The 14,730-nt window shown below is 44.7% G+C and overlaps 1 protein-coding gene across 1 annotated transcript; it reads left to right on the top strand.

Annotated features, from left to right (window-relative positions):
- Positions 1-7,286: 7,286 nt before the first annotated feature.
- Positions 7,287-14,424, top strand: LOC9268989 (protein HEAT INTOLERANT 4). Its single transcript, XM_015772215.3, has 14 exons — positions 7,287-7,581; positions 8,950-8,988; positions 9,146-9,199; positions 9,296-9,359; positions 9,603-9,661; positions 10,125-10,249; positions 10,391-10,450; positions 10,643-10,701; positions 11,535-11,608; positions 13,002-13,040; positions 13,121-13,183; positions 13,295-13,342; positions 13,433-13,561; positions 13,659-14,424. Exons 1-14 carry the CDS (start codon positions 7,441-7,443, stop codon positions 13,704-13,706), a joined length of 1,002 nt encoding a protein of 333 aa, XP_015627701.1. The 5' UTR covers positions 7,287-7,440; the 3' UTR covers positions 13,707-14,424.
- Positions 14,425-14,730: the final 306 nt, after the last annotated feature.

Below are 14,730 nucleotides of genomic sequence, written 5' to 3'. Positions count from 1 at the left end.
CACCGTCGGAGAGGCGGTGGCCGGTGGCCGGCGGCGGGCGTTGACCAAGCGAGCGAGCGCCCTGACGTCTCCTCTCTCCGGCCATGGCGATCTCGTCGGCAGCAACGGCCGCGGCGACCAAGCGGCGCGAGCGGACGAACATGGCGTCAGCGGTGGCGGCGCACGTGCTCGTCTTCCCGGCGCCGGGGCAGGGCCACATCAACTGCATGATGCACTTCGCCACAGGCCTCGTCGGCGCTGGCCTTTACGTCACTTTCCTCTACACAGACCACAGCCTCCGCCGCCGTGGTGCCTTGGTGGTGCCGCGGCCACTCTCGCCGCCGACTTGGCTCCGGTTCATGTCCATCCCCGACAGCCTCCCCGACGACCACGCGCGCGCCATGGGCGAGTGGCGACATCGTGGAGCACTTGGAGTCGCTGGGGACCAATGGCAGCCGGGTGAAAGGGGATTTATGCGGCTGGGGCAGGGGCGGTGTGACGATCCTCGACGGTGGCAAGGATAAGGTGGTCGGCAAGGACAGAGAACGCCTGATAAGCCGCCGGCGATGCAGTGCCACCACCTCGCTGAGCTCCGCATAAAGCGCGCGTACTCCGCGGTCGCCTTCTCCGCGCGCTGCGCCGCACCCAGCGGCGATGCCTCCTCCTGCCCTCGTTCCCAACCGCGTCGGTGGTAAGGTTGACCGCGGCAGCAGTGTCCTTCTCCACGCCGAACAACAGCGAGCTCGTGGCGGTGGTCAGGATGAAGCGGTCCAGCTCGTGGCTGACCGGGTTGTGGAAGACGCCGAGCACTCTGGTCGCCGCCGCCACCCTCGGGTGGAACGCACGGTGGTGTGCGACGAAGCTCGGGTCGGTGAGGATGTGGCGCCGGAGCTTGCAGACGACGGAGGGCTTCCACACACCGTGCGAGTGCGACATGGCGTTCGGCGCGGACCAGTTTAAAAGAGACGGTGTCGTCGTCATCAATGACGCCAACGGCGGAGGCGTGCGGCGTGCGTCGCGGAGCTCCTGCTTCAATTGGTACCACTTCTCCATATACTGGGGCTACGTCATCTCCACCACCTTGCTCAGCTATGTCAACGAGAACGGCACAAGTTGAGGAGGTGGATGCCTGGATGGCCATGGCGACGACAATGGTTGCTTCCGATCTGGTTGACCAGCATAGTGTTCATCATCGTCGTCTCACAGGTGTCCACTCCGTTCACCAATCACCAAGCAGAGCAGCACAATTAATGTAGCGGCGCTTCGGCGGCGGTGGCCTCGTCGTGCCGTCGGCGGGGCTGCAGTGCCTCGTCAGCTTCACCTACATCGCGCTGCTGCCGGTGTACGACTGTATGGCTGTGCCGCTCGCCAGGCGCCTCGCTGGCGGTGGCCGCGACGGCATCACGATGCTCTAGCGCGTCGGCGCTGGCATGGCGACGGCCTGCCTCGCCACGGTCGTGGCGGCGCTCGTCGAGGCGAGACGGCTCCGCGTGGCTCGCGACACCGGCCTAATGGACCAGCCGGACGTGACGGTGCCGATGGATGTTTGGTGGCTGGTGCCGCAGCACGTGCTCGTCGGCGTTGCCGAGGTGCTCGCCGTGATTGAGCTGAAGGAGTTCTTCTACGACCAGTTGGCCGGCGAGCTTCACATCATCGAGCTCGCCGTGTCCCTGGGCTCGCTGTGTCCCAAGGCAATTTCGTCTCATCAAGCCACATTCCAGCGAAAATAAAATCAAAAATGGAGAAAATTAGAGAAAACGACAAAGTGGCTGTGGTCGCGTGCTTCATATTAGCATTTTAACGAAACATATTTTCAAAATGGCATTCTAGCAAAACCTCTTTTTGAGCATGACCAAATATCCATTTTCTCGCGGAAAATGCGCCAACTCCCACAAGACTCCAGGCTTTCCCTTTCTCCGTCGTCTTCCCCTCGCTGTCCCCCACCCCCCATTTCAAATTTGGATCTCGTCGATTTCACGCGCCGATTCCTCCAAATCGAACGCACACAGTGTTATACCCCGCTAGCCGACGACGAGAAATTCCGCCGCGAGCCGCCAGGCACAGTGTGAACGCGTGAGGATTTGGGGGTGGTTGCTCCTTTTCTTTCTTATTTGACAATCGACAGACACAGTTGTTCGACCCCTTCATAATTTAAACCCCTTTCCTGGTCCACAATTCGGACACAGGTTTCACACACACACACACACACACACACACACACACATAAATACGTATCCCCTCAGCGAAGGCGTCTAATGAGAATCCGCCTTTGCTGTTTCTTCTTCTTCTTCAGCACCTTCTCCGGTATCCACCTTGTCAGCCGCCGATGGCATACCAGCCGGTGTGACATTGCTGCCCCCTTGAGAACCAGGTTGCCCCCAAACTGGTGCCGAAGGAAAACGTGCTTGCAGTACAGTATAGTCTTCCCAGGTTGCACAAGCCGGAGGAAGAGTGCCCCAACGCACCAGAACTTGTGTCAAAGCAGCATTACCTTTCTTGACCAAACGACGATCCAAAATTTCAGAGGGTTCCAGAGACGCAACATCCAACTGAACCGTGGACGGTAGTTCAGAGAAAACAGGAACATGAGAAGGCACAAAGTTCTTGAGCTAGGACACATGGAAAACATGATGTATCAGACTGTCAAGTGGTAACTGTAAACGATAGGCGACTGAACCCACACGAACCAAAACTTCGAATGGTCCAAAATACTTGAAAGCCAACTTAGGGTAGGGACGCGAAGCCACCGATTTCTAGGCATAAGGTTGAAGCTTCAAGAAAACTTTATCACCCATCGCAAATTCCCGGAAGGAACGTTTCTCATCAGCATACTGCTTCATGCGATTCTGAGCTCTCAATAACTGATACTGTAGCATTTCAGAAAAGAGCTGCCTGTCTTGCAACAATGTCTGCACTCCAGCTTCATCAGGTGGGTCAGAATCAGAACAAAGTTAAGGCAGAAAAGCATACCGTGGGTCTTGACCAAAGAGGGCTTTATAGGGAGTACAATGCAGGGCTGAGTGGTAAGTAGTATTATACCAGTACTGAGCTAAAGGAAGCCAAGAGCACCACTGAGAAGGGGAAGCTGCAGTAGCACAACGTAGATACATCTCAAGACATTGATTGACACGCTCTGGTTGGCCGTCAGTTTGGGGATGATATGCAGTACTCATGTTCAAGGGCACTTTCATCTTAGTAAACAGCTGCTTCCAAAATTGACTAGTAAACACCGCATCCCGATCAGAAACAATAGTCTTAAGAAGACCATAAAGAGCCACAATCCTTTCCAGAAAAAGAAGAGCCACTTGCTGAGCCGTATAAGGATGTTTCAGAGGAATGAAATGGGCAAATTTAGTAAAGTGATCAACCACCACCAGAATCACATTCTTACTTGCTGACAGTGGTAAGCCATCAATGAAATCCAAAGAGATGTCTTGCCAAGCTCCTTGGGGAATGGGTAAAGGTTGCAATAGGCCAGGTGGTCTGCATAACTCATGTTTGGACTGTTGACAAACCATACACTGCTGAACAAATTCCTGAACAGAAGTGCGCAACTGTGGCCAAGTAAACAACTTGTGCACTCGTTGAAATGTAGCCTGAACACCAGAATGGCCACCTATTGCAGACAATGAAAGGTGGATATGATTTTTGTTTGCAAGGCTGAATTAGCACCAATCCAAATTCTACCATTATGTTTGATCAAACCCCCCACCAATTCAAAGCCATGCTCATTAGGAGAAGTGATAGCCAGTTCTTGCAAAACTTGTTGAGCCTGAAAGTCAACTGCATAAGAATTGAGAATTTCCTGTATCCAAAGAGGTTGTACAGAGGATACTGATTGTACTGCAAAATATTGACCCACTCTAGAAAGTGCATCAGCTGACTTGTTGTCCAGTCCCTTCTTTTGCATGTCAGAATCCAAGACTTGAGAGTCCAAATGACAGAGATTTGTGATCTGTTTTAATGATGAAAGGACCTCTCAACAGATATGGTCTCCATCTATCCACTGCCATCATAATGGCCATAAACTCCTTTTCATAAATGGATAGTTTCTGATTCATAGTGCCCAATGCTTTACTGTAATATGCCAAGGGATGCCCTTCTTGTGACAAAACAGCCCCAATCCCGGTATCACAAGCATCAGTCTCAATGACAAAGGTTTTAGAAAAATCAGGCAGTGCTAAAACCGGGGTAGAACACATAGCTTGTTTCATGGCAACAAAGCTTCCTGGGCAGCAGGTGTCCATACAAAGGCTCTATTGTTCTTCAACAATTCAGTGAGAGGTTTCGCGAGCAACCCATAATGTTTAACAAACTTCCTGTAATAGCCTATAAGCCCCAAAAATCCTCTCAACTCAGATACACATGAGGGAACCGGCCACTGTTGCATCACCCAGGTTTTAGCAGGGTCAGTCGCTACTCCATTTTTTGAAATCATGTGGCCCAAGTATTCGAGTTCTTGCATTGCAAAGGAGCATTTACTGAGCTTAGCAACTAATTGATGAGCCTATAGGACTTGAAACACAATTTCCAAATGAGACAAGTGATCAGTCAAGGAATTACTGTAAACCAATATGTCATCCATGAAAACTAGGACGAACTTTCTCATGTAAGGCTGAAAGATTGAATTCATCAAGCATTGAAATGTCGCAAGGGCATTTGTGAGGCCAAACGGCATAACTTTGAACTGAAAATGGCCATGATGTGTTTTAAAAGCTGTTTTAAACTCATCCTCCTCTTTCATCCTGATGATGGTATCCACTTCGCAAGTCCAGCTTAGAGAAAAATTGAGCACCGACCAATTCATCGAGTAACTCATCAATAATAGGGAGTGGAAACTTGTTCTTTACAGTAACTGCATTCAATTTTCTGTAATCGACACATAATAACGCCAGGAATTATCCTTCTTCTTGACTAAGAGCACAGGAGATGCAAAGGGACTCAGACTAGATACCACTAACCCAGATTTTATCATGTCAGCCACCTGTTGTTCAATCTCATCTTTTTGAGCTGGAGAGTATCTATAAGGCCTTGTATTGACTGGAGCTGTGTTTGGAAGTAGGGTGACAGCATGATCAAAACTTCGTTGAGGAGGTAAGACTGAGGGAGTTTGAAAGATCATGCTGTATTTGTCAATGAGATGTTGAACTTCAGCAGGATAGGAGGACACAACTATTTGTCTCCTGGTTGCACGATAGCAACAACCCAGATTTCATTACCTTGATGCCATTTCAACAATTGCTCTGCTGAAACTGCTTGCAGAGGAAGGGGTTGAGCAACTGTAGGCTTAACTCCTTGCAACCGCACCTGATCACCTTTGTATACAAAGGAGACCCACTTGTCCACCCAATTACAGGTCATCGGACTAAATTTCACCAACCAGTCAATGCCCAAAATCGCATCATAGCCCCCCAGATCCAACACTCTCATATCATGAGAAAATGTTTTCCCCTGAATCCACCATTCAAAGTTGTGAACTATTTGTTGACAAGACATTTGCTGACCATTAGCAATTTTAACTGTCATTGTGGGAACATTATGAACTAGTAATTGTAATTTCTCCACCAAGTGTGAGTTGAGGAAACTATGCGAGCTGCCCGAGTCTACTAAGATCGGCAACACTTGATTTTGAACCAAGGCTCTTAAGTGAATTGTGCCAGTATTACCCCATCCAGCTAGGGCATTAAGAGACAGAAACATATCAGGATCTTGTCCTATATCCTCCACATCCATTACAGCCTCAAGCATTTCATCTGACAAAAGAGCCTTATGATCAATAGTTTCCACCACATTAACCTGGGCAGCTGGAAGTTGGGCACACTGATGATTAGGGCTGTACTTTTCTCCACACTTGAAACAAAGTCCATGAATCCTGCGGTACTCCTTCAGTTGCTGAGCCTTCCACAACTCCCCAGTAGAGAATTTTGGTTTCTCACCTCCCTTACTTCTACCAGTCCTGAAGCCCCACTTCTTCTTTCCTTCTGCAACCTCCCCCATCACACTTTCATTTGCCTTGGCCTAATGATAGGCCTGACTAACAGTCTCAGGTAACATGGATAGCACATGGGTCTTTAGAACATCCTTCAACCCAGCAACAAAATGTCCTACCTCCCAAACCTCCCCAAGCTCAGTCCTGTCATACAGTTTAACATTGTACAACAGATCATCAAATTGACTTTTGTACTCATCCACTGTACCCGTCTGCTTTAACTCGAACATGGCATTAGCTTTAATGTGATGAGTTCCAAAATCAAACTCCCGGACCACAGCATCCCTAAAGAGCTCCCATCCGTGCAAACCCACTCTCTGCCTCCAAGCTTTATACCAGTGAGCTGCCTTTCCCACAAGATTCAGTGATGCGGCTGAAACCTTAAACCCAGCTGGAATCTGATACATAGCAAAATATGTTTCACAATTGTCTACCCATACCCCAGCGTCAGTTCCATCGAACTTCGGAAAGTCCATCTTAGGCATGTTTCTCCTAAACTGATGCTCCTGGTTACCTCCCCTGTTCCCTTCCCCAATGTTTCGTGCATTTATTTCTTCAGTCTCAACCCTGGGTGGTGGTGACGGAACTGGATTTGGAATTGTTACCTGAGGCCGTTCTCGAGTCACCGACGAGGTCCCTTCCAGCGTCCGGGTTGGGGTCGCGATCGGAGACGGTGCTCCCCGCCGCACCGCCTGCGAGACTTGAATTTGCTCCTGATGTACTTGCCCCAAGGATTCCATGGACAAATCCACCTTGGTTTGCACCTGATCCAGTCTCTCCCCCTGCTTCTCGAGCTTCTTATCCATTGCCTCCAGTTTCTCCTAGATCAACCCCATGCGCTCCACCTTTTCTGCCAGTTTTTCCACCGCTGCTAGCAATCTCTCTTCCATCTCACTCATCGCCGCCACTACCTACCTCACCTGGACTCCTTGCTTAGCGGGTGCCGTGGTGTTCCTCCTCCGAATCCAACGAACCCTCGAACAGATTTACGGCGACGAACCCTTGCGGGTATCACCAACTGAGCTATGGGAATTTTACCGTCGGATTAAGAAAGTGTGAGGAAGCGCGCACACGGATTGCCTTGCTCTGATACCATATGTTATACCCCGCTTGCCGACGACGAGAAATTCCGCTGCGAGCCGCCGGGCACAGTGTGAACGCGTGAGGATTTGGGGGTGGTTGCTCCTTTTTTTTCTTATTTGACAATCGGCAGACATAGTTGTTCGACCCCTTCATAATTTAAACCCCTTTCCTGGTCCACAAGTCAGACACAGGTTTCACATATACATAAATACGTATCCCCTCAGCGAAGGCGTCTAATGAGAATCTGCCTTTGCTGTTTCTTCTTCTTCTTCTTCAGCACTTCTCCGGTATCCACCTTGTCAGCCGCCGATGGCACACCAGCCGGTGTGACACACAGCGTCACTCCACTCACAGCCTCGCCGCCTGGGTCGAAGCCCTAATCGAGAGCGATGCCGCGTCCCAGAGGCAGGAAGCGTGCGGCGGCGGCGGCGGAGGAGGAGGATGCGGCCACGCGGGGGAGGGGGAAGCGTGTCAAGGCGTCGCCCAAGCCGGAGACGGAGGCGGAGTACTTCCCCGATAAGCGGAATCTGGTGAGGAAGGCTTCCCGATTACCCTGCTCCGATGCGTGCTTTCCGTATCGCCGTTTGGGGGGGTGGGGGGGGGGGGAGCTGTGATTGGCCTGGATTCGCTTTGGCGTGGTCGGGTTAGTCCAAATGGTGGTGGTTTGCCTTTCGCTGCGTGTGCCGCTCAAATACCGAAATTTCATGGTTAACATGTGACTGGATTTAGCTGGACTATACTGGTTCCCCATTTCATTAGGAAGGATTTTCGTGTTTAGTGCTGTGCCGTAGAATTACTGCATTGTTGGTGATGAGAAACAAAATCTAGCCACGTTTGTGTGGGATTTCCTGTTGTTCTAGATCAGTGCTAGCAATGGTTTTATTCTCAAGTGCTTTGCTATATGGGATGATTGTCTGAACAATATGTCACAGTGAACTTTGAGATGTCATTGAAATAATGAAATTGCAAAATTTGTTGCAGGACATCCTAGTTTTGTGGCATTTACCGTATGATACCATAAAAATGTGGCTTAGCCATACGATACTTTGGTTTTGTGGTCGTTTGCCCAGACGCGCTCTGGTCATTATTCTAACATATCCGGATCAACTGGAGAGAGAATTTTTAGAAAGGATGTTTGTGCACTTGTTCAACCTGTTTAACAATCACAATCAGATCACAAAAGATTATACTGACACTAAATTCATCTGATCTAGTACTTTATTTTTCCGCATAATGCCTCTTGTTTTGACTACTTGATCATTTTTAGATGTTTGTCAATGGATGGCACGAGGGTAAAAGCGCCATTTATAAAATTTAATCTCTCCAATTGAGCCAGATGTGTTAAAATAATGACCATAGTATGTTTTGGCAAGTTAACTTCAAACTGGCATGATCTGTGGTGAAAACACGTTTTTGTGGTGTCCTACAACAAATCCCATAGAACCAGGATGGCCTGCAACAAATTTTTCCATTAATGGAAGCAATCCTAGAGTAATCAATTATTTGGAAATGTGTGTGATGTGTTATAAAAGGAACTTGTTGGACAATGAATTTGTCTTTGCAAACAGGCAAAAAGGGTACATATAGTTCTATGCATACACTAAACAAGGATGCTACATTTTTTTTTTGTGTGTGCGTGTGTGGGGGGGGGGGGGGGAAGAAAATACAAGTAGAACACGCAATTGTTCAGCGAGCACAAGTTAGAAAATTTGCAGCAACAAAATAAAACCATCTGAAATTCTCTATGGCAATCATTCATTTCTAGTTGTTCTACGTGTGATGACCATTTTTAGTGCCACATCATGACTTTTTATTTTCATTACCGTCCTTATATCCATTATTTTTATCTGCTATATTTATTTTGATGCCTATGCATAATGATATATGGCCTTGTTCAGGAAGATCTTTGGTTGTCAGCCTTTCCTGTTGGGACTGAGGTTTGTGTGCATTCCATGGGCTCAACCTATTTCAATTTTTTTTCAATTTACTGTTGAGTCTGTCAATGATGCAAATTTTAGCATACATAAAGCTGTATGTTATAGGCATTTGGCCTTACTGCTAACTGCTATTTATTTCTTGGCCTGTCATCTGCAGTGGGAAAATATTGATAAGATAAAGGAGTTCAACTGGAACTTTGAAAATTTGGAGGTATGATGTGCAGATAGTCTTCCAATACTACTCTTTTTTGGATATTAGTATTACACTTGCTTTCAGCATGACATATGATTTAATGTTGGTGATCAGAAAGCCCTAGAAGAAGGGGGAGAGCTTTATGAGAAAACAGTTTACTTGTTTGGAAGCACTGAACGTAAGTAGTCTTACTCTCGCACTTGTTCTAAAAATTAACTCTCCAATTCGTGATACACATACCAATGCGAGTCGGCCTTTTTTCAAGTTGATTAGTACCAAAGGTCATTTGTTTCACCATGTGTGTGTGGAAAAAAAAGTTTTCTTGTCTTTCTATATCCTTTTAATTTATACTTGGGATGTACCGGATTGTTAAATAATTATTGACAGTTTATCTGACTGGCTCATTTCCATTGGCATGCAGCTCAACTATTGGGTGTGAATGGCGAATCGAAGATAGTACTTATTCCTATTGTAGTTGCTGTAAGTTCACTTCCATTCTCTTGACCTACATTACTGGAAAAGTACATCTAAGAAAATGGTCCACATTGACATATACACTTAAATTGAACATTTATCTCATGCTTATGGCATCTCAACATCTCATACCATTTGCAACATACTTGATGACTATGTTTGTACTCCCTACATTTGTTATTTTTGAATAATGCCAGTACCCAAAGCTTTTCTTTTTCTTGGTTTTTCTGGTATACTGCTAAAAACTTATTTGGTGTGGGATCTCTTTGTTTCATAAAACCCTAGAGGACCAACTTCCAGGTCCTTACTGTATTGTTTTACTCCAATATTGTTTTGTTTGCTCCTTAAACAGGTTACAGTGCCATTGGCAGTTGACTTTTTTAAACCTCACTAACTTAAGTATATAACTATTTACTTGCTGCATGTTGAATCTCATTTAGCACCTGTTTTACTCTTTTCTGTGTTGCAGGTTGACTGTCCTTTTCCTCCTTCAGATAAAATTGGTATAAATTCTGTCCAAAGGGAAAATGAAGAGATATTGCCAATGAAAGCAATGAAGATGGCCTGGGTGCCTTATTTTCCGCTAGAGGACCGGTACTCTCATAGTATTTCTTAACATTCTTTTGGGAACCTATATAATTACCTTGTTCCCATCATTAGTGGGTAACCTTCTTTTACCAATCATCATTTGTAGTTTTGCATTTTGCTCATGCTTATTGTTTTTTGGTTCTACAGGCTCAGTAGGATTGACAGTTTGAAAACAAAAATATTTACTCTTGGCTGCACTCAGCGGAGGTTAGTATTACTCATGCTGTTCTTTGTTCTCACTAGCAAATCATGCTCGGGGGCATATGTTTCTGTTTCTATCCTTCTTTTGTTTGTTAGGATGTTGTCATCCAGAAGCATGCAACATAAATCCACTGTTCACATATTTCCCTAGATTTTTCTTCTGACATTCCAGTGTATCCTCGTCTGTACATGTTGCAGGTCTGCACTGAGGCATCTCAAAACCGAACGAGTCAAGCTGTTTGACTACTGCATGCCATGTAAGCTGACTTGGGATTATTATTTAAGTGTTTTGTGTGTATTAAAAAATACCTGTTTTCGTAGGATTCTTTGAATGCTTGTAGAGTCTTTCCTATTTGAATTTTTTCATTATATCCTGCAAAACCCTGTGGTGTCTCAGTTAAACTGTTGCAAATGCGTCAGTCATGGGATAAGAAGCTTTTCGCTAGTCATTCCCATGCTGTTTCAGTTCAAAAACAAAAAAAATGTTAATTTCATTGCAATGGGTGAATTGGCAGACAAATTTACATTCGGCCAGAGTGTAGTAGCCTTTTGACTTTGATGGGCTTTTAGCTGGCTGATTTTCATGTGTTGGATACTTGGATGGCTAGTATTTATTTGCAAAACCACAAATGGCATGTATATATGGTTAATAACTATTGGTTAAAACTGCATCTTGGACCACTGCCTATTTGATACCATTTACATATCCTGTGTTGACTGTGGGTCGGAGTGTCCGAGGTACTTCTTCCCAGTTATGTAACACATTGCGTAATGAACTGATCTCCAGTGGCGTTTGTGCCTTTAATATTAGTAACTGTGGTGCAACCATAGACATACCACATAAATCTTGTTATAAAATGTCGGAGCATGGCAAGGTCAACAATCATGCGAAACAACAAAAGAGGTTACTCAAGTCCTTCCGTAGCACAACCTGAGGTCTTAAGTTGTCTATAATTCCTCATGATCAACTGTTTTATTACATCGTTTGATTTATATTATTACATACATATGATGTGAAATGTTTTAAGAAAATTGTTGAGACTTGTAAGTAATGTGATCTGCCAATGAACCTTGTTCAATGATATTGCAGATTATATGCCACTAAATCCTCCTGAAAATGAAGATGATACAGTTATCAATATCCTATATCCTTTTGAACCACCGGTAAGCTTCTTTTAGTATGTTTTTCATTTCCAGTTTTGCCTAAACAATCTTTTAACACAGCTGTTTGTTAATGTTATTGAGTCCTGTGATCAACACATACTGTAACAAAATGACATTTTCTGTAATCATCACATTATGTGTAATCTGCAAAGTAATATATTTTTTTACTATAGCCTATAATTGGGATGTTTGTTCATTAAGACAACATTTAAGGAACCTCTGACCAAAATGCAGCTGTAGCTTCTCTTCATTTTCATTGATATAAGCTGCCGTGAAACAAGACAGAAAATGTCAACTCAAGCTGTAGCTTGTGTGAGAAGATAAATTTTATCGTATATGCAGCTCGAGTTGACCTTTTCTGTCTTATTTCTACGCACCTCTAGGCTTATGTTGGTGATGCTTCATTTGCACTAGCTTTTGAGGTCAAAACCAAACCGCATGCTGCTGGTGCCCCCTGCCAACTTTGACGAAGCACTATCTTTTGACTTTTACTGCTGTTATCCTCATACTAGCATTCCTACAATGTAGTTACCTTCATCATGATCAGTTGGATCAGGAGAGATTTTTATTCCTATTAATCTGATTGCCCTCCTAAATTGGTCCATGTATTGAGCCTGAAACACATCAGCTCTGCCCTTTTTTAGGCTTATCAACATGGTTATCACTTATCAATGCATTGCTCAAATTGTCGAGGTGGTCTAGACTCTAGAGAGGTTGCTACTGCCATTGCCTTGCCTAAAGAGATTGGTTTGGGGGTGGGGTGGGACGGGGGGCATGGGAGGCAGATCGAAATGGGGTGGAGTTTGCTGTTGAAACTGCTGCTGCCAACCTAATTGTCATCACTGAATTTTTCGTACCTTCTTACCATCACTTCTTTTTAGCTGCTCCATCAGCAGCCTGGAGAGCGAGGGATTGCCTTTTCCTCTCATTGCTGCTGCATCAATTATTTTCTTCCATAATTGCTACTGCGGGCTGATTATTTTCTAACTTCTGCTGCATGCTTATTAATTTCCTCTTAATTGCTGTTGCATACTGGTTATTTCACGCAAAATCTAATTGCTGCTGTTTGTTAGCTTAATGGGGTTGTTTAGTTGTCTGTGTAATTGCCTAGGCGTCCAGGTTCTGTTTTCATGCTTATCAGGCTGGTCACTTCTATCCATTGGTGGAAATTTTAATTGTGATGTTTTTCCTGCTATTGATGCAAATTTTTGATTGCTCTGAAACGATAAGGTAAAATGACTATACCACTGCCCATGCTTAGTTAATGTCAACACTGAAATTATTAAAAAAAAACTTAGTTAAATACCTCTATTTTTGATCTTTTTTATATTTGCTTCCACGTTTCAGTATGTTGTCGAATAATTTTGTATTTACTTTGTACTGTTTGTTGCAGATATTTTGTGAGTTTAACTGGGAGATGGATGATTATGAGGTTTGTACTAATTTGGTAGTTTTGCTCTGGTTCTACCTTTGGAAGTAACCTGTGTCTGGAGTCATTCTGTTGAAATGCAGGACTTTGCTGATGAGAAAGTTAAAGAGGAGGGGCTACCGGAGGATGAGAGAGAAAAAATGAAGGTGCCTGTTATTATTAGTATTGCTTAAGCTGTCAGAAGAATAGTCGGCTTAAGATATGATAATCAGCTCACTGAGTTGTCCTTCCTAACTAGTGGCACATTTCTTTGGCAGGAATTCCTAAAGGAGAAGGTTAGAGAGAGAAAAAGAGAGCTGAAACAGGTCAGTCAACTGAAATGTTAATTACTTTTACCAGATGTCCAGATGTTTTAATGCATTCAAGTGCACTCATTGTTTTCAAATCTTTTGCAGGCTAAGGAAGCTAGAAAGAAAGCTATTGATGATATGGATCCTAAGATCAAAGAGGCATTTGAAAATATCCAATTTTACAAATTTTATCCTGTAAAAACTCTAGATACTCCTGATGTAAGCAACGTAAAGGTATGTGATATCGCTCCTCGGATACTTCTTGGAACATACTACCATAGTACCAGGTATATTTTGTCTTGGATTTAACCCTGTACCTATTGTATCGCAGGCAAGGTACATCAATAGATATTACAGGAATGCACACCATCTGATGTAATTGCATCCAATCGTGCATTTTCACTGAGCATTGCCAAAGAACTGAGCTGTCAAACATGGCACCGAAATTTTGGAAGCCGTGGTTGATTTTGCAAGGGGTTATGTGCGGGCTCAACGGTGTTGGATCTGGTGATGGTGGCGCTAATAAAAAATCATATTTTGTCGCCAGTGGTCATGGTGCTGATGCTGACTGTCATGGAGCATGGATAGTGGCTAGCCTAGTGGCCCCACTAGTCAGCTGCTACGTGCTATATTTGCCAGGCAAGTTGGTTTAGTGAAAAGAAGCAGCGCCATCCATGGTACTCGTCCAGTCCGCGGGATCTCGTGTCGCGAATTCACGAGCAGCCACGGTCGAAAAGGAGAGATGCAGGATTGCAACGCCGTGCGCCGTGCGTGTTGTGACACGGCATCTTAATTTCGCACCAAACGAAGGCGCAACCTTAGCTGGAGAAACTTGCAGGCTACCTGAAGCTTGAAGAGTTCAGATCAATTGGTCAACTGAAGATTAGTTTACACCTGTCACCAATTTGTGCTTCTCTTTGATTTGTAAGAAGCATAGTAAATTTTGATGATTTCAGTTCTATAGAAAAAATCCTATAAAAACCTTCGAAACTAAGTATTAAAATTGAATTCTATAAATCCTTCATAACATTTTTATGGGATGAACAATCCTATAAGGATTGTGGGAAAATAAATAGCATGAGCTCTTATGTAGTCTATCTGTTATTCGATTCTTGCGTTTTTAATGTGGTTTACTCAAACAATCATTTCTTATGTTTTGTAATTTTTTGTTTTGCAATTTCGTTCTTGTTTAAATGTGTGTTTTTTTTAAAAAAATATTTTATCTACTTTTTAATCCGTATTTGTCAGGAGTCCTAACTGAGATTTCGTTTTGAACGCGGGCAAGCCTTGGCTGCGGCCAGTTTTCGTCGGTGTTCTTGTATAACTTCTCTGGAGTCTGGCCAACACCAATCGAGTAGCTTACCGATTTACCGGATTGCAGGCCAACAACGTACGCTTCGATT

This window comes from Oryza sativa, chromosome 2, assembly GCF_034140825.1.
Source record: "Oryza sativa Japonica Group chromosome 2, ASM3414082v1".
Classification (NCBI taxonomy): Eukaryota; Viridiplantae; Streptophyta; class Magnoliopsida; order Poales; family Poaceae; genus Oryza; species Oryza sativa.
Note: the sequence above shows the minus strand (reverse complement) of the source record. Positions and strands in the feature narration are given on the sequence as shown.